This window comes from Penicillium canariense (genome assembly GCF_028826845.1).
Source record: "Penicillium canariense strain IBT 26290 chromosome Unknown utg000004l_segment0_segment0, whole genome shotgun sequence".
In the NCBI taxonomy this organism is placed as follows: domain Eukaryota; kingdom Fungi; phylum Ascomycota; class Eurotiomycetes; order Eurotiales; family Aspergillaceae; genus Penicillium; species Penicillium canariense.
In genome coordinates this window covers 3,085,275-3,104,194 of record NW_026622731.1, presented here as the reverse complement: position 1 = coordinate 3,104,194, position 18,920 = coordinate 3,085,275, and the positions used below count along the sequence as shown (strand labels likewise).

Here is an 18,920-nt window from a genome sequence, read left to right as displayed (position 1 = left end):
GTGGGTTGACCTGGGATTGGTCTTGCATTCAACACTGCGTACGGATGGGAATTTTCCTTTTTCGATTCTATTCACTACCAAATGATACCTTATTCCTGTGCTGGTCCTGGCCTGGTTCTTTCCGGCGACGGTTTTCAACTTCGTCGCTGTGGAGGGATCAGGCCGGGTGCTTATGTGTAGCCGCACAGTCTTTCAACAATATAATGATGGCGAGCGCCAGATTTGCTCCGCAACATGCGAGACCTTTACGTAGGTATGGACATTGAGCATATTTGTAATCGGAGTATTCACAGCTGCACTATAAACACGTCCTTTCCCCCTCAGTGCCCATTGATTAGATGAATGAGCATATCAGCGGCAGCAATCGCAAATCGAGGATCGTTGATATCGTGACTATCGCGAGTGACGGATATCCCACTGCCCCGCAACCTATCCTCCAACGTGAAAAAGAGCGCCTCATCCGCTGCCGGGCCCCAGAATGGCTGCTCTGGGGTGTCCAGCAGGCTCACACCACCAGTAGGCAGTATGACTCTGGTGCGACTAGTAGCATCCCGTTCTCCCGCCGCATTCCCACCAAGCAGATTCTCCGCAATCAGCCTCGCGATTCGAATGCACTCCTCCTCCTTAGTGCGCATCAACGTCACCGTCGGATTATGCTGATGAAACAGTCTCTCATGTTGCCCAGTAGCACTTGCAAAAGCCGCAGGGATGGAATCGGCAGTCCCAAAATTGACCATATCGCACGCACCCACGCTCACGACTCGAGGAATATTCCGTCTGGTCGCGGCGCATAACCTCGTCGGGCCCGCACTGAGGACCCCCCCGACGACCTCGTCTGCGATTTCCGTGGTCGTCAGGTCGAGAACGGCATCGAGCTGTCCTTCGGATATCAATCGTTCCATGGCCCGTCCGCCGGACCCCGTAGCATGGAAAATGTACACCTCACAACTAGGCAGGATCGCTTCGAGGTGTTCGCGCGCCTTCGTCGCCGCAGGCGTCGTCACCCCGAACATGGTGATTCCAATGCGAGGCCCATCCTCCTTCGTTGGCGCAGCAGCCGTCGATGTCGATGTTGACGCCTGATCCTCAAAGCAGCCCTTAGCCATCCCCGCAATGGCGCCCGCCGCATTCATTAAGACCCGCTCCAGCAAGCGGTTGCGCCCCGCAATATCCACGACACTATACATCATCGTGATATCGGTCTCGCCGATATACGGGCTCACGTCCCCAGACGCCATGGTTGACACAATTAATTTCGGGAATCCGACTGGTAGTGCATCACGCATGATCCTGGCAGCGAGTGCTGTACCGCAGGACCCGCCTAATCCCAGAACACCATGGATTTTGTTTTCTGAGTACAAGGTTGAGACCATGGCGCTGGCGTACGGTGCCAGAGCGTCAATGTATTCTGTTCGATCGAGGTCCTTGATTTCCACTGTTGGGCCGGGTAGAGACGCGGAATGGGAGATGTAGATTTCTTGTGAAAACATGATGTCAGGATGCGAGACTGGGTTGTGGCCGATATCCATTATGTAGGCGTGGCAGGGCGAATGTCTTTGGATCTGCGCCTTTGTGTATAGCAGCTCGCCCAGCTTGGTATCGCATGTTCCAAGAAGGATTATTGTTGGGGCCGTAGGAGGCATTATGATACGTGTGTAGCCTGTGAGGCTATTTGTGATTGAATACGTAGGAATTAGGGAGTTGAGAGGAGGGGGTGGGGTTGGAATGCATAGCCGCTGATACCTTGCATGGGCTGGGCGTCGAGTGCCAGGCCAATGTTCGTGGTGCCGCTGCAGCTTTTCAGGCCATCAATGCATATCAATATAATCAAGGTCCTTCCGGATTACTTGCAGCGTAGTGGAGGCAATCGGCGTGTCTTGATATGCAAGGATCTCGGGGGTTTACTGCGAGATATCAGCGGTTTTAGTTCTGTGTACCTGTACGGTAGTTGGTCTTACGTGAGAAGTACAGGATGACCCTTCTATTAGGGACGAGCACGATCGTTAGTTTAGATGCCTAGGTGAAAAGCTAGTGCTGAGCCTAGGCTCATTGAACCTCATTGCTGAATTCTATTACCAGGGAAACTTCTGAATCCTCTCCATTGAGGCCTATCGCCGGGGCAAAAATTGAACATGACGAGATGATTACCAACGTGTCGGCTGCACCTCTCGCCTGGGTCTGTTCTGTACGTTAGATATCCTGTGTATTCTGGTGGTCGCCTATACGCGCTTTTGGATCATGATAGTCGTCTTCGTCAGCTTTTGGCCCCCGGATATTCACCCAAGCCTTGAGGGCATGAACTTCAGTGTAATGGAAATCGTTGGTGATGTATCTTTAGATATCGCCTATTACCTTCCATGTGCTTGCAGTGTTTATTGAGGCCTCACGAAGGTGTGGGTGTAGAAAATCACAAATATATGAAGGGTTCGGCAATGGAATATGCAGAATGGATACCGAAGTTGTCAAAACAGGTCCTTGTAAGAAATTCTCCTGGAAAGGGGCTGGAAGGCCATCATGAAAGATGTGTAGAGTAATATATTTGGAATATACCAGGTAACTCATTTAGGTAGTCAAATTTGAATACGTATTTTCCCCTAGGATTACGATTACTGATCGCCGCCGAGTAAATGAGACTGATGAGCATATGAAAATCAACGGAGCACAAATTATTGTAAACTCTTGATGCGGCTTAGGTTGACGCTGTCCCCTCATTCTGCACTTAATACACATACCGGAACTTCGGATTCTTGAGATCTGTCGTATCCACCAATTCCTGTGGTGTTACTTCTCCGTGTTTCTCCTGCGAGTCAGAAGGCTCGGCAACAACGGCAGTCTTGTCTCTCCGGGTATTCTCCCATCGCAGATAGAACAACAAGGCAAGGCCATCAACAACGCAGATGACGAGACAAATTATGATAGCTAAGAAGCCACTCTATATAGTTTTGTTAGTAATGAAGTCTGAAGAGAAGGAAGATTAGATTCTCCAGGTAGGTGTCAGCATATGCGTACCTGATATTTGGGTGCCTCGCGTGTGAAGAACAGCTGTGGTCCGATAATATTGCCCGTGCAATACATGATAAAATAGATAGCGCTGACAGTGGCTTTTTTGGTGAAGCCACCCACATTGGAACTGATCATCGCCAGTGACACCGGCATGGCAGCAGAGTAGATCCCCATCAGAAGCAGCCCGGCGTAGCGAGCAGCAATGGAAGTTCCGGCATACACGAGAGCACTCCCTAGAATACTTATGATCGTCATTCCGACTATGACTAGGCAGCGACTATTTGGTACTTTGGACGACACCACACCCCTGAAACTTTGATTAGCAATACTCGCTTATGGAGATGGAGGCATGCAACCGACCCAAGTAGCACAAATATAAACACGATCACACCTCCGGGGATACCAAGAAGCAGTGTATGGAACGTGTCGTAACCGAACCCCTTCAGTACCAAGCCGTTGAACTGTGTTGGATGAGCATCTTGACGTATAATATATATTTGTATATTTCGGTGCGGGGATTCTCACAGTAGTGAAGCCCCCATTTGGAATATTGAAAGCCAGAATCAAGACTCCAAGAAGCCATGTCTTGATGTCCATGAAAGCCTCTACTGTTTGGCCACGATCAATATGGGTATTCTTGTAACCGGTCTGATTTGCCTTCAGACGTTCAATTGCAATCTGCCTCTCTTCCTCGGTCAGAAATTTGGCAGTGGTTGGCGAATCGGGGAGACGGAAGAGCATAACCACGCCCCAAAGAAACGTGACAAGTCCGAAAATGATAAACAGCCACTACATATATAGGTAAGTAGGTTCCTGCCTTGCGATGGGCTCTTATAATCGCACCTGCCAGGCCCTGAGGTGGCTTTCGATCTGCAAGATACCAACGGCAATCAGGTTGCCGAAGATAAGCGAAATGGAATTTCCGCAAAACCAGATTCCAGCACGTAGAGGCTGTTCGGAGGTTCGATACCAGAGAGAAGTGATTAACGTGAAACCTGGCGCCAAGCTTGCCTCGCTACACCCAAGAAGGAAGCGAGTTACCATAAGAGTGGCAAAGTTGGTTGTGGCCGCATGGCACGCAAGGATTATTGCCCACACGAGACTGCGATTATGTGAGAAAACATCAATGTCACTTGTAGAAGAGAACCCACAAGTTAAGAGCAAGATATTTTCCGAGAGGAAACTTGACCATCAGCAGTGAGGCAGGGTAACTGTTTACAACGTGAGAGGTCAGAAAATTATCGCAGCACAGAGAAGGTACAGACTGTCTCACGAGAAGGAGAGATATCCAAAATAAAAAATTCCAGATACCCAGCTATACTGCGAGCCAACCAGTTGAAGGTCCTCTCGGATGCCCATCAATGCTGTATAATTCACTGTCTGTTTATCCAGGAATGCCATCATATAAGCCACCAGCATGATCGGAAGAATCCTTCAGAAGTGGATGTTAGCCCTAGCGGAATATGGGAAATCCGTGGAAATTGTGACGAACGTGAAATCAATCTTCCGTACAAGCCTTCTTTCTGCACTGGCTGAGAACTGGAATGATGAGGACTGGAGCTGCTTAAGAGCCCCATTATCGATACTTTGCTTGTCCATCTCTTTGTCTGCCAATTCCATGTCTTTTCTCTCAAGTGTGGTTGTCATGATCTCGGGAGATGATGGAGAGATCATTGCATACCAGGTGGAAAAGGTGTTCTTTGGAGTTCCACAGCCCCATTTATACCCAAGCCCGCATTTCATGACTGGACTCTCGCGGGTCGAAGCGACAATCGTGGAGCGCCAAGATAGAGCTACCCCCGCAAAGTCAATTATTTTGATAAGGGTACATGCTTACGACAGGTCATCCCCGGGCGCATCACCATTGGGTGGATCGGCAAGACTAGTTATGGCTTGGCGGGTTTAAAGCCATGGCGGCCATGCAGATAGAGATATTCGGATGTTTGGCCTACGCGCGTGAACAAATTTGATGGGAAGCTAAGTAGGATCAAGTTGATTTTCCTAGATAGCACTACTAGAGTCAGCGCACTTCAGGAGGCTCCATCTTATAAAAGCTGCGAGAATATCTTGTAGAAGGGACTATTACAGTTCGGACAAGGGGACTGGCTATCATGTTGATTGATTTTTTTTAACTGGTGAATGAACAGCTACATTACGTATCCCTATCATTCATGCTGGAAATCATTCTTCACTGCCTCGGCAAACTGGTCATCCACCAACATCTGGCAACCGACGACAGCCATACCAGCGGCACAAGCGATAGCCCTTTCGAATCCTTCGGGTGAACCAGCCCCGCTTGTGAATTGGGGAGTGTGATTCACACCCTCTGCTGGGATACAGAAAATGCCGTGGAATCCAGGCACAACATACGATACGTTGCCTGATAAGCCGTTAGCGGAGATTCCCAAATGGTATGTATGAAAGTTTCTAAACAAACCCATATCAGTAGACGCTCCTGCAAGCGCGCCTTTCTGTTGAGAGTTATCAAGCAACGTATGGTGGCCCATTGCCCGCATTGCTGAGACATAGCTCTCGCAGATCGGTATATTACTTTTAAGATCATCATAAGAAATACCCCTGAAAGATTCCTATCAGTCCCTCGCGAAAATGAAAGTGCCAATGAGGATGTGAGGACAAACCAGTCAAACTCCACTTTACACCCAGTAGCAGTGGCAGCGGCCTCGAAGCACTTAACCACCCTCTCTGTCAGGGTTTTCAACGACTGTTTGGTCGGAGAACGAATATAATAATCCACAGTCGCAGACATGGGTATTATGTTAGGCCGATCGCCTCCATGTACGATGACACCGTGAATCTTCTGAGAGGGTAGAATCTGTTGACGGAGGAGAGAGACATTCACATACGCAGAAACCACCGCATCAAGGGCATTGATACCTTCCCAAGGAGCTGCAGCGGCGTGGGCCGGCTTTCCAGTGAACGTAATGGTGACTTTATCATTGGCGAGGAACCCCCCTTGAACGACGGTCGCCATGCTCAGCAATTCCGGACTACTGGGGACCATGGGAACAGGATGCACCATCAGACATGCATCTACATTTTTGTAGGCCCCCGCGTCGATTAGCTTGACCTTCCCGCCGCCAGATTCTTCCGCGGGAGTACCCAGGAGGCGGACTGTGAATCCAGGAACTCCAGAAGACTGCGCCTGCGCCTTCATTGCCTCGCACGTGGCAATGAAAGCCGCGATAGAGCTGGTAGCGATCAAGTTGTGACCACAAGCATGGCCTATGCCCGGAAGAGCATCATACTCCGCGTTAAACACGACGACGCGCCCACCACTTCCGTGGGTGTACTCGACCTCGAGCGCAGTCTCCAAGCCATAAGCCCTTGGGCGAACCTGATAGCTGCTTGATTTGAAGCTGCTAAAGAGCTCACAGATATGATCGTGCGCCTGATATTCTTTATAGGCGAGCTCGGGGTTGGACCAAATCTAAACAGGGTTTAACTATGAGGACGCGATTATGTCTCTCGATGGTTAGACGCATACCTTATGGTTGATATCCTTCAACTGCGCATCATAGCGGCGAAGTGCTTCCTGTACACTTTCTAGGAACGGTCGCTGCGATTCAGGAACATGCATTTTGCGTAATATGATCGACTTCTTTGACCTGATAGGGGGTGACAGAGGGAACGATCGGGATGCAGAGTAATTTTATAACCCCGAGCCGACCGGAATTCGCAATTTCGATGCGTTCTGTAGATTGTGTACCTAACTTGCAGTTCGTCGTTCCCCGCTCATGTTCTAGTTCCTCTCGGCAACGCTTCGCATTTCTCGATATGGTTAGCGAAGTGTTGCCGACGTAGCCAATCGGCTGGTGGGCGTCGGCAGGGCTCTTATCGTCGCGGGTTGTGAAGTCTCCATGCCTCCACTCGGCAGATAAGGCGCGGTTCTTCCCCGGGCCTCCACTTCCCCCTCCACATCTCTTTGCAATTCCACTTGTCTTCCTCCCCTTCGCGATAGGTCCGCTTAGGTTCTCATAACCTAAATACCCAGAATCTATCTGCGCCCTAGCACCCTGAATAGGCCGGTGATGACCCAATAGCACCAGATGGGGTTTAGGCGGCTGTCACGGTTGGCACCTAGAAGATGCATAAGCAGGGCAAGACTCGTTCCAAGACTGGTAAGGATTCACGCGCCGCATATCTTTCAATTAGCCCGGTGTGAATGGTGAGGCTGATTGGCTTGTTCAGGGTGCCGTACATGTCGCATCCGTAAGGTGAAATGCGACGAGGAGAAGCATCCGGTCCAGGGCCAGGAGGAGCCTCAGTGCACACGATGCAGGGTAGCACGCATCAAGTGCGAGTGGAAAGGCGGACCAATACCACGCAAATCGACTTCTGTATCATCGTCATATCCGAAAAATGCCCAGGGGACGTTAGCGACTTGTGATGCTAGCCAAACCACCCAGCCGGTTCGACCGCGACTTCCAGGTCAACAAACTGCCAACCCCTGCCAAGCGTCGTTGCTGCCCTCCCATAGAATTGGCAGTGGGAACCGGGGCCAAAGCCTACAGGCCTCCAACTCCTTGACCTTGTCGGCCTTTGACCGGGATTGTCTCAGTTATCTTCAAAATTCGACGCTAGTAACAATCCTCGGGAAGCACTGGCCATGGTCCACTGTTTCCTATGCGTATCACCGAATCGCTATTGATGAGCCGATGGTGATGAGCATGATGTTGGCCAGTACTGCAAGAGAGATTCATCGATTGCGGCTCTATGACCAAGAATCCTTCGCGGTTAGCAGTTTAAATTCCAGTACCCGTTCTAACAATGAGTCTTGCGAACTTGACGGGCGGACGCATTATGGCCGAGCATTATCAAGACTGCGCCACGCTCTTAAAATTGGTGTCAAGTCACCACAAAAGATTGAGGCAATTTTCATAACTTTATGGCTTATGATTGACTATGAGAATCGGTTTGGGAGCGGAGCTGCTGCAATCAACATCCATATTCGGGGTATCGAGAGCCTCCTTCACGATCATGTTGTCCCATTGCTTCGAGCCCACGAACATCATCCTCGAGGACCGCCGGAAGCGTTCTCTATTGCCCTCACGTCAGATAATGAAAGCCCTCCCAATCGCGCACAGGAGGATGCTTCGCCCCCAACCGCGGGTGAATACGATGCTATGGCCGGTTCAAACGCACTTGGGTCGCAGTCAAATTCTCTGGACGGACTCGGTTGTACATCGGTTCCTCTCTTTCTACTTTGGACGTTGTACTTCTTTACCCCAGCAGCATTATTTTTTGGCCCACCCACGGGGCGACTGGATACTGATATTTATCAGCTTTTCCTCGGCACTAACGCCGCTGACACGATCCCGTTGAGTTTGCCAGAACTCTATCGAATTAGCAGGCAATCACCTGCTCGGTACTGGGGTGGAACATACCCCATGTCTGCCCAGATGGATGACATGGAGAACCTTCCCGGATTGACCCTGTACCATCGAAACCATGTCGTTCAGTTTCAAATCACTGAACTGTTCAAACAAGGCATGCCTACGGAAGTGCCTTCTGGTGGGAAGTCTCCCTACCAACATATTATCGATGAAATCAACACAATCGCCCTGGTGAGTGATCGCGCAGGAAAACGATCCAATCATTGGTCATGCTTGTGGGTGGCACATCTAACCCGCAGTAGGAATTTGATACCGTTCTCGCTACCGTCAAAACCGCCCAATCCTGCGATGTCAACGAGGGCCGCCGTGTCTTAGAGACTATTCACTGGGCTGCCATCACATTCTACAGCACCATCGTCTACTTTCACCTATGCTTCCAAGATATTCTCAACAAACATCCGGGCACTCAAGCTCACAATACCCTTATGACCCTTCCCGCCGCAGTATCGCTCATTCTTGAACAGAGCCTGAAGCTCCATCGTAGTCGACCTCATCTCATGGTCCGCATCGTTTGGCCATTATTTTTAGCTGGGATCGCAACATCTGATCAGATATACCAGGACTGGGTGTCGATTCGGCTAAAAGAACTCGGTCGCTTTGGACAAAACTACACTCGCACCAGTCGCCGGTTCGATGAGATTATCCAGGGGAGTCACCCGTATGTCTATGAATGGAATTTCCATTCTCTAGCCAACGCGGAATAACAATACACCATGTATCTCTCACATGATGCGTTCGCCTGTGTCTAAACCTCTGTGAACCTCGCATTGTGCATGTCTCTTTAGATATCTTTCACTGGCGAGCACTGATTTTCCGTTAGAACAAGTGGGGGAGGTAGCTCCTTCCGTTTGATTAACATGCGCGCTTCCTGCTCCCCGAAAACCGATATAGAAACAACTGTAGAACTATAGAGTGAAAGTCACCACGTTGACAGACACCAGAATCATAGTAACCACCATCACTACCAACAGGAACTACAGCAACACCGCTCCCACAGCCATGACGGACGGCTTGTTCTTGGGCTGTGGCATAGCGGACGTTGTATTTTTTTTTCTTTTTGGTTTTCTGATTTCGGTTGATATTTAAATGACGAGGACTGACTTGGACTCCTCGTCCTCAATCCTCCACGTAGACTGGTAAGGTAGCACAGTAGCCCCATTTATTAACAGGGCATCGTAGATCCTAGACGGTCCTCAAATATTCAGATAGCCCCACTTATCTAGCTTACAAGGTATACGTCAACAGGCCGACGGTTTGACTGATTGTGTTATACCAGCATTCTTAGACATAAGGCACGTGATTTTCCTGAGAAATAATAAGGCCATTTTCTGGCTGTGCTAAAGCGGGCTAGATGCATCCTTCGAAGATGACTACGTTCCATGTTTGAATATAGGTATGATGCATGTTGATTCGCTTTGTGATCTCGCTTGTGCAATCAGCATAGTCACACATGGGGAGACCGGCCCAGGGCATAACCAAGCTCCGCTCACGTGTGCCGGGGGGCAAGAATTCCCAATGCCCGTAAAGCACTGAAAATTGAAGGCAATATCGAATGCTTCCATAGGCAAATTTGATATGCGAAAATCGATCAATTTCCGCGCTCGAAGGGTGGGAGGTCAAGGGACTGTATTGGGAGAAGATGATGTATAGAAGCGGGCTGCAGATAGAGTTGTGGGCCTGGTGGATATACTCCTGGTGGATACGGAAGGCTGCGGGACCTGACGTCTGTCTTTAGCTACTGTGTCCAACAGAGCCCACCTGGAAACGAACCTTTACACAACCTCAGTATTTCTGCGATATCCACCAGGCCACGTGAGCGGGCCAAACACCGCACCGCCTGGCATTAAGCTATCAGTGCAACGCAGCTTTAAATCGACCATTGTCCCATGCAGACTTGTTTGAATCACAATCACATACTCTGACTGTCACGAAAAGATGGAAAGTTTTGATATCGCAGTCGTTCGGACTTGGCGTCCATGGAAGTGCTGCAGCGTACCAGGCGGCGCTGAAAGGCGCCAAGGTTCTCGGATTAGAGCAGTTCGAGTTCGGACGCGTCCGTGGAGCGTCCCACGACACATCTCGCATCGTTCGCAAATCTAATTCGGAGCCTGAATATGTCGCCCTTGTCAAGTCTGCCTATAAAGATTGGGCAGAGCTGGAGGAACTTACCGGCCAGAAGTTGTTGACAACCACTGTTGGCCTTTTTTCCCTGCCCAAGGACGCCCCGATTCCATCCAGCAACTACACAAGAAGCTTGGCTGCAAATGACGTTCCGCACGAGATTTTGAGTAGTAAAGAGGTGATGCAAAGGTGGCCTCAGTTCGATATCCCCGATACGGTGCAAACTGTCTATGACCCTGCCACTGGAATTGTTCACGCCAACAAAACGGTAGCAGCGATGCAATACTTGGCGCGATTCAAGGGCGCTGTCCTAAAAGACCAGACGCTGGTGGAGCGTATTATACCCAAAGCTGGCGGAGAAGTCTTGATCGCCACACCAAAAGGAACCTTTCACGTCCGCAAGCTAATCCTCACAACTGATGCATGGACAAACAGGCTCCTTGAACCGCTAGGGACACAGATTCCCCTACGGGTAATGCAAGAACAAATCACCTATTTCAAGCCCACCGAACCAGCCGAGCTCGAAAACCCCCGCTTCCCCGTTTGGATCTGGGGCGGCCCGCAAAGCTACTATGGCTTTCCTTGCTACGGCGAACCAACAATCAAGGCGGGCCATGATTGCGCGAATAACTTCATGTCGCCCGAGGAAAGGACCTACGTACATTCACCGCGACTGCAAAGGGAATTGTCAGAGTGCCTTCAAAAGTTCATGCCTGACTGCGGTCGCCAGCCGCTACGTACCATTACCTGCCAGTATACTATACCACCCGACCGACGCTTTATTATTAGTCCATTGGAGCAGAATAAGGATATTATTGTTGGGCTGGGCGCCGCCCATGCTTTCAAATTTGCGCCCGTTTTTGGTCGTGTGCTGGCGGAGCTTGCAATCGATGGAAAGACCGACGAGGATATCTCAAAGTTTGGCATTCCGAAAAATGTCAGTGCCGCTCCGAAAATTTGAATTTGTCGTTTGCTAGTAGGCGCTGGGATTCTTTTCTGCGTCAGTTATCGGAATATCTGCCTCCATCCCCGACCAGATGACAGCCACCGCAATAACAGCCTATTGCCTCTCCCAGCAGCTGGGAATGATGATGGGTGTTACTGGGGTTTCCGCAGCCCGTCGGATGGCATTCAAAACTTACCTTAAGCGCAGACTTAACGGCTACCCGCGATCAATTGAGGCCAGTGTCGCTTCACACCCTGGCGTGCTATTTATATTAATCGGAAGATGGTTCATAGGTCATCCATCATGTCATGAGTGACAGCCGATTTGCGTTTTCTCTGTCAGAGCTAATTTGGTTGAGTGTAAGAGACAGTTATCTACGGGGAGTTCGGGCTGTTCCTGGTGAGCTACTTACTATAGCGAGTATTTGGTCTCCCCCTTGCGGACTTGGAGCTAGTGATGTCCTTGTTTAGCCTGGGATTAGTTTTTCCTATCCTCTGCTATCTCCCAGAGCGTCGCATGGACTAACAACCTCGCATGCATTTTCTCGGCGTTACGGCATTCATTAGATTGCACAGCAAGACGCATGACGTGAAAAAGTCTATCCAGCGCCCTCGGTAAATAGTTCAGTGGTCACCTTTTCACAGCACGAGCGACATGACAAGTAGTTCTGATTTTGTATACAGTTGACACAAGCGTCGAGAATGATGCAGAGATTTCGGGCACTCCGAAGGTCTTTATTCGGCTGAATTTCGATTAACTGGGAGGGTAAGCACTAGGCCGATTCCTTCAGATTAGAGACCACGGACCCCTGTCTAGCCTTTCCATGTAGGGTGGGGGCCATCCCCTTCGTTGGAACATCACTGATACCGCATAGGTCTGGTTGTTCGTCCTCCTGAACGAGCGTGGGATCTGGTGGCTTGTAGCACGTCCAGCAGCACCCTCTTGACGGGATATTGAAATTTGGGGCCCAGTTCCAATCTTTTAATCACGAACTCAAACAAGAGGGCTTGTCTACCCTGAGCCACAAGGCCCTCTGCGGGAAGTGGATCTCGGTTGCTCCATAAAATCCTGAAGAGGCAAATGAAGTTGCTTAGAAAAGGCCGATCGCGGTGAGCGGACCCTGCCACCCAGCAGCTAAGCTTTAGCTGCAGCCATCGCAGCGGTATGAGATTGGGCCAAACTCACCATCTCCCCACCCACCCAACCCCCCGATACTTGGGAAATGAGTTGAGATAGCCTTCAGCCGCGTGAGTGGAGCGCACGCTGTGGTTTGCGTTTAGCCTGTTTTTGACTTTCCGCGCTAGACGGGCAGCATGGCAGCGCTCCAGGCCCTGTTAACACCCTTGGGCAACTTGCAGCTTCTCCCTCCTCGTGCTCTCCTCGGCATCCCCGTCTCCCATCGCGCCCACCATGGCTGAGTCGCGGGAGTCGCAACACTCGCTTCTGCCTTCGGAGGAGGACCTGGTCAGTGCAAAGCGGCACCGCTCGTGGAATCCGCTTGATAGTCGCACCTCAACCGACGCCGAATACTCCTTTCTCCCGGCATCCGCACATGAGAGCTTCTCGGAGGCAGTGTTTCGAGAAGTAGGGTTGGGCATCATCAACCCCTCCGGTGAAACGCTGCCTGCCCAAGGCAAGCGCGATTCGATCTCCAGCGCCGGGAGCCAGTTCAGCCAGACAACTGCGACCACGCCGGGCTTCTTGAAAACGCCTCAGGGGACACCGGCGATTTCACGCTCACATCCCTCTCCTGGGAATTGCCCAAGTCGAGTGACAGTTCTTCAAAAACGCTTCTCGTGGGTTCCAGTAACGATTTTCGTCCTCGCGTTCTATGCGACGGTTTTTTCCGGCGTATATCTCGCCATTGCGATTCGAAAGCCAAGATGGAACAATGTCAGCAGCGACGGATCATTGGCTCCTTCAACGGCCAGCTTGCTATGTGCCTTCTTTGCGAAAACCATTGAACTAGCCTATGTCACAATATGCGTTGCATTCCTGGGCCAAGTGCTGAGTCGGCGTGCTCTGACGAAGGACTCCCGGGGGATCAGCATTTCGGATATGAACATGAGAGCTTGGATCATGCAGCCTGGGTCAATGATTGTCCACTGGGAGACACTGCGGTACTCAGCACTCACCTTTCTGGGTGCTATCGCATTGGTTGCCACTTTTGTCGCGATGCTGTACACCACAGCGGCGGAAGCCCTGAGTAAGATTCATGGCAGAAATAAAAGGAGTGGAGTTCTAACTTCATATCATAGTATCACCAAAGCTCTCAATGGGTCCAAAAGAGGACACAAGTCTCTCTGGTAAGGTTTACACCAGTTTTGGCAACGTCGATTTCCTTTCATTAAACTGCCAAAGCCCAATCCCGCAACAAATGGACCCCCTCGCCCGGAACGACACTTGTCTTCAGATGGTGCACGTAGGCCAGGCCTACCATAACTATCAGCAATGGATCACAGCATGGGCCAATTTCATAAGTGACGGAAATGACACGTCCGACCAGCTCCAGACCCGACCAAGACCCACTGGCTCCATGTGGGATAATACTACAATCACAGGCAGCTGGATCGAGGTCCAAAATTTGACGGACCTTTCTAAAAGGCATGGTCGTATGGTCAACAACATTACTATGGCTATGCCGCATGGCAGTATCCCAATCGCAGCTTTGGATGAGAAAAATGATATTCGCCAACCGCAAGATGCGTCCGGCGAGGGCAAGTATAGTATTGAAGCCTCAGTACCTTCGCCCGCTGTCAACGTCCTCTGTGTGGGCATGAACAAGTCCGAACTATCACCCCTGGTCTACTCCACCTGGCCAAATGTACACTTCAACGCCGCAATATGGAGCGCTACACCCCCGACCGACATTCCCCGAGTCCCATCCTGGCTCAATCGAACCGTCGTTGACGACATCTTCGGATTTGGCAAAAAATATGGCCAGCGGCCCCCTATCTTTGGCACCTACCCGGAATCCAATAACACAATCCTGAACACGACAGGTCTCTGGCCAGCGAACTCAATCTACCTCCTCGGCAAACCAAGTGTCGCACATCCGGAGTACGTGATGTGCTCTATTCGCGCTAAACAAACTGGCGTTTGCTCGACGCGCTACGACGCTGCGTCCAGCGGCGCTTTCCTCAGCTCCAATTGCGAAAACGCCACTAACGCCCTCCAATACAACCGCAAGGAAAAGAATTTCATCGAGGGCGCCTGGGAAGCAGACTGGAAGAATGTGGCCACCGGGTGGGCCAACTCACTCAGCCTGGGCTCGGGCATTACCAATGCGCAAGCGAGTAACGAGCGCCTGCTTATGCAGATGATGCCCGCCTACAATCCCGACTTGAAATCCTATTCTCTAGACCCGTCCCTCCCCTCCGTGGGCGAAGCCCTCGCCGTGATGTCCGGTAGCACGCTCATCCTCTCTTCGCAAAACGCACCCTTCGTCCAAGGCTTCAACTACACCGAGCCCGACGATATCCTCCCCGAGCCCGTCTATCAGCATTTTGCCGCCACTCTGCAAGCCTCAGGCTACGCCTCCGGTGGCACCGAGCGCTGGCAGGGTGTCTTCTACGTGGTCCTCGTCTTCGCCTTCCTAACCTCTTTCATATGTCTGGGCTTCGTGGTCTTTGAAGCCCGCGGCCACCAAATCACCGACTTCACCGAGCCGCAGAATCTCTTCGCGATTGCAGTGAACAGTCCTCAGTCCTCGCAGCTGCGGGGCGCTTGTGGAGGTGGTCCAATTGGCCGGCAGATGAAAGAGAGGTGGTATATCGGCATGGACGAGCCTGATGCGCACTATTACATCCGCGCAAAGAAGGACGGCGTAAGCCCGCACGTCGAAGCTAGGTCTACGGGGTACCAGGGGCTTGAACAGATGGAGGTGGAGGATGGGAGTGGTAGGATGAATCCCGTTAGTCCGGCGGTGGATGAATTCCGGCGGGTTTCTACACGAAGTTCGTTCTTAGGGAAACTTTATTAACGAGCAACCCTCTCATGGTTCTATGTGGCATGTGACTATGTTTCTTCCCATTTCTAGATGATATCCACCATTTTACCTTTTTCTATGTGACATTATGCTGGGACATGGTACCCTATCAATACACGTCGTGAACCCATACCCCTCCAGAGGTATCCAGTGGGAATTATTTCCTGCTCATATCTATCACACAGCAGATGCAAGTACGACTTTTCTACCAGATAGTGAGCTGCACTGCACGCGCGACGGGAGTTAAATTGGGATCTAATGAGAATTCTGTCCATATACGAAGTACTCCAATTAGTTGTGAATGAATCATCGGTAAATCATGGAAGTCATCCTGGCTGGACTGGAAATATTCAGGTTTCAGTTTTTCTGTCCACTAGCAAACTTTCTCTATAAAACCGCTGGGGTGCTGAGTGACTGGCTAGAGGGCGTTGCCAGTGACCAGCTAAAGGGGAAAGATGACCACGTGCCTCCATTTATAGTTCCCAAGATCATCAGCGAGAAGCAGTTGCCGCATACACCGTAAGCCGTGAGGGACGATGTCCCCTCGTGATCCTGACTCCTTGGGCCCTCTACCGGTCCTACGGGCGACAATCGACATTCTCCGCTGGCAACAGGAAAGTATGCTTGCCTGGATCGACCGGGGTATCCGACGTGGTTCTGATGGGCTCTGGGACCCTGGTCTATGGCAATTGGGAGCATGCAGTTAAGGTGGGTCCTCCAAACATCCCGGCACTTGTTATTCTGCCTAGTGAAAGGAATTTGACGAAGCGTATAAGCTACCGTGAAGCCGAAGGATCCTGGGTGGGCCTTGGACATCACACGTTTTTAGTTTCCTTTCCAATGGAAGGACTAATCCAGTGGTTGACCTCCAAAGCTATTGTTTCTGATTATGCGACGATCCGAGACAGATAACATTGCAAAATTAACGTATGACGTATACAATTAGGGGTAGATAGGGGCAAATCGGAGTGGCTTCCATGGTTTAACTCGTCTCTCAGCTCACTGGAGCTTGTCTGTGCCGTGGTACAGCCGTCCTCCATGTTCTATCTCCACGATTTTAGTCAATTCAACCCATATACTCCATTAGTACACACTGATTAGTACACTTTGAACGAAATCGCGTATCTGTTCCAGCAGACTACACCATCTCGCAATACGAAGCCTGGCAGCCACTCTCGTAGCGAAGCATATCGGTGCGGTTCCAGTAAGCCTGGCGCTAGGACGAGAAACGAGAGCTGGGGAAGCGGATGGAGATGGGGAAGCGGATGGAGATGGGGAAGCGGATGGAGCTGGGGAAGCGGATGGAGCTGGGGAAGCAGATGGAGGAGCAAAATATCGGACGCGATTGCCGGCTCCACCGTCGGTTCTGGGAGCGGCTCGGGTCTGCATCACCTGGTGCCCTTGTCGCCTATCAGGGCATCCGGACCCAGAAGCCCAAGCGGCAGAACGGTCTGGGAGGCATCAGGCATATCAGTGTTCTGGATCCCATATGGATCTGGGCAGATGATGCTATTGGTCGACTGCCTTACCACAGCGACGCCCCGGCTAGGCCCCGGGCTTTTCTGGCAACTATCGGCAGGGCGAGGTCGATAAGCTTGAAGCCATCCGGATCCGCGGGAGGACCCAACCGATCAGGTGACCGGTCCCGATGTATATCGCCCGTTAGAGTTGGCCACCTGATGGCGATGAGCTTCCCAGCGTGTCATTCACATCGGACGAGGAGGTTTATCTACCGTTCCCATGGACGGGAGATGGTGCTGGAGCTCCGTGGACCGTGGCGTCGAGACGGTCGCGATAACTTCATAAACAAGCCGGCATCTCCGGATCCAAGTGTAATCAATAGCATCCCCATAAAGCAACCCTCAGCGAGACAGACTCTTAAGTTGGTTATCTCTCTTAGTTCTAATTACCAAGACATATTGTTGCTCTCTTTGTATTCACAATGTCCTTCCTGAGGAATTGGTTCGGTACCACCACCACCGCCGTGGAGGTCAAACCCGAACAGAAGACTCCTGTTCGCGCCCTCCCCTCTTCTTGGTATACTTCCCAAGAAATGTACGAGTTGGAGCGACGCGCCATCTTCTCTCGCAAATGGCTCCTTACTACACACAAGCACCGCATCCCCAACGCCGGGGACTGGGTCCAGTACGACGCCGCCGGCTACCAGTTTATCGTCTCCAATGACGACCAAGGACACATCAAGGCGTACCTGCACGACCAAGATCTTACCCCGGTCCATGTGCACATTGACCGCAACAGCTTCATCTGGGTCAACCTGGATGCCAACGAGACGCCCGAGGTGGCCTGGAAGGATGACTTCGACGGGGTGGACGAGCAACCCCGGTTCGACCACTACAACTTCGAGGACTACTCCTTCGACCACACCTGGGACATGGAGGGCGACTTCAACTGGAAGATCTTGGCCGACAACTACAATGAGTGCTACCACTGTGGGGTCGCACATCCCGATATCCCCACCATTGCCGACTTGCACTCCTACTACGTCAAGACCAAGGACGGCCACATCCAGCACTACGGCGCCCAGCGCCAGGACCAGATCGACAAGGGCTTCCGGATAGCCACGACCTACTTCTGGCCCAACGCCTCCTGCAACATCTCGTGCGTAAACCCCGGCCCCTACAATCCCCCAACTCAAACAGGAATCATCCGCTAACAAGTCCCCAGGCCAAACTTCTTCTTCATGCAGCGCTTCACCCCCATCAGCCCGACCAAGTCCGTCATGCGCTACGAGGTCTACCGCCACAAGGATGCCACTGACGAGGATTTCACTCTCATCAGCGATATGTACAAGCGCATCATGTCGGAGGACAAGTACCTGTGCATTCACACACAGAAGAACCTCAATGCCGGCGTCTTCGTGAACGGCCTGTTGCACCCGGAGATGGAGAAGGGCCCACTGCACTTCCAGAGCACCGTCCGCGAGGTCGTCACACAACATTTCGACAAGGAGGAGGCTGCGGGCCATCAAATCTGGCCCGCGCAGCAACAGGTTTCGAAGCCTGTGACTGTGACTGGAGCTCAGGACAATATCGCGTTCCGCACGGGAGTAGATGCCTACGTGGACGCGAATACTTTGCAAGACTCGTTGGCCAGCAATCTGGCGCCGGCGATTGCTGTTTAGACGTGACGGGATAGAGGAGGATATGATAAATGGACGACCTTGTGGTATAATGAGCCGTTGTATTCTGTGGCGCGTTTTTTTGATGATGATGATGATTATGATAATAGTTCTTTTTTTTCAGAGACTAGCTTATTTAGTAGATTTAGCATGGATGAATTCATTTTTGGAACGCTTTTTGCAAGCTTTATATTGCCTTACTTGATACTATACAGTATAATGTTGAAATGAGATGATAACACCGCTATACGTGCAGGAATTACTGTAGATGTGGAGTGGTCACAATATATCTTGAATATCTTGGCAACT

The 18,920-nt window shown here is 51.2% G+C and overlaps 7 protein-coding genes across 7 annotated transcripts; 4 read left to right on the top strand and 3 right to left on the bottom strand.

The window, feature by feature from the left end:
- Window positions 1-320: 320 nt before the first annotated feature.
- N7482_007416 (Tm-1-like ATP-binding domain-containing protein) lies at window positions 321-1,643 on the bottom strand (the record flags this gene model as incomplete). Its single annotated transcript, XM_056689541.1, has 1 exon — window positions 321-1,643. The coding sequence occupies one exon, from the start codon at window positions 1,641-1,643 to the stop codon at window positions 321-323; it is 1,323 nt and encodes a 440-aa protein (XP_056541970.1).
- Window positions 1,644-2,719: 1,076 nt separating this feature from the next.
- On the bottom strand, window positions 2,720-4,650 carry N7482_007415 (uncharacterized protein; the record flags this gene model as incomplete). The annotated part of the gene is made up of 8 exons (XM_056689540.1): window positions 2,720-2,932; window positions 3,010-3,310; window positions 3,364-3,464; window positions 3,529-3,792; window positions 3,847-4,105; window positions 4,155-4,214; window positions 4,277-4,435; window positions 4,496-4,650. The coding sequence occupies 8 exons, from the start codon at window positions 4,648-4,650 to the stop codon at window positions 2,720-2,722; spliced, it is 1,512 nt and encodes a 503-aa protein (XP_056541969.1).
- Window positions 4,651-5,168: 518 nt separating this feature from the next.
- On the bottom strand, window positions 5,169-6,601 carry N7482_007414 (M20 family metallopeptidase; the record flags this gene model as incomplete). The annotated part of the gene is made up of 4 exons (XM_056689539.1): window positions 5,169-5,383; window positions 5,441-5,580; window positions 5,643-6,451; window positions 6,509-6,601. 4 exons carry the CDS (start codon window positions 6,599-6,601, stop codon window positions 5,169-5,171), a joined length of 1,257 nt encoding a protein of 418 aa, XP_056541968.1.
- Window positions 6,602-7,108: 507 nt separating this feature from the next.
- Window positions 7,109-9,073, top strand: N7482_007413 (uncharacterized protein; the record flags this gene model as incomplete). The annotated part of the gene is made up of 3 exons (XM_056689538.1): window positions 7,109-7,142; window positions 7,213-8,588; window positions 8,660-9,073. Coding segments are annotated over 3 exons (1,824 nt in total), but the record flags the coding sequence as incomplete, so codon positions are not given.
- Window positions 9,074-9,416: 343 nt separating this feature from the next.
- N7482_007412 (sarcosine oxidase) lies at window positions 9,417-11,499 on the top strand (the record flags this gene model as incomplete). The annotated part of the gene is made up of 2 exons (XM_056689537.1): window positions 9,417-9,441; window positions 10,361-11,499. 2 exons carry the CDS (start codon window positions 9,417-9,419, stop codon window positions 11,497-11,499), a joined length of 1,164 nt encoding a protein of 387 aa, XP_056541966.1.
- A 1,344-nt stretch (window positions 11,500-12,843) lies between these two features.
- On the top strand, window positions 12,844-15,466 carry N7482_007411 (uncharacterized protein; the record flags this gene model as incomplete). Its single annotated transcript, XM_056689536.1, has 2 exons — window positions 12,844-13,690; window positions 13,743-15,466. Coding segments are annotated over 2 exons (2,571 nt in total), but the record flags the coding sequence as incomplete, so codon positions are not given.
- A 1,948-nt stretch (window positions 15,467-17,414) lies between these two features.
- On the top strand, window positions 17,415-18,614 carry N7482_007410 (aromatic ring-hydroxylating oxygenase subunit alpha; the record flags this gene model as incomplete). Its single annotated transcript, XM_056689535.1, has 2 exons — window positions 17,415-18,091; window positions 18,158-18,614. The coding sequence occupies 2 exons, from the start codon at window positions 17,415-17,417 to the stop codon at window positions 18,612-18,614; spliced, it is 1,134 nt and encodes a 377-aa protein (XP_056541964.1).
- Between the last annotated feature and the right edge of the window lie 306 nt (window positions 18,615-18,920).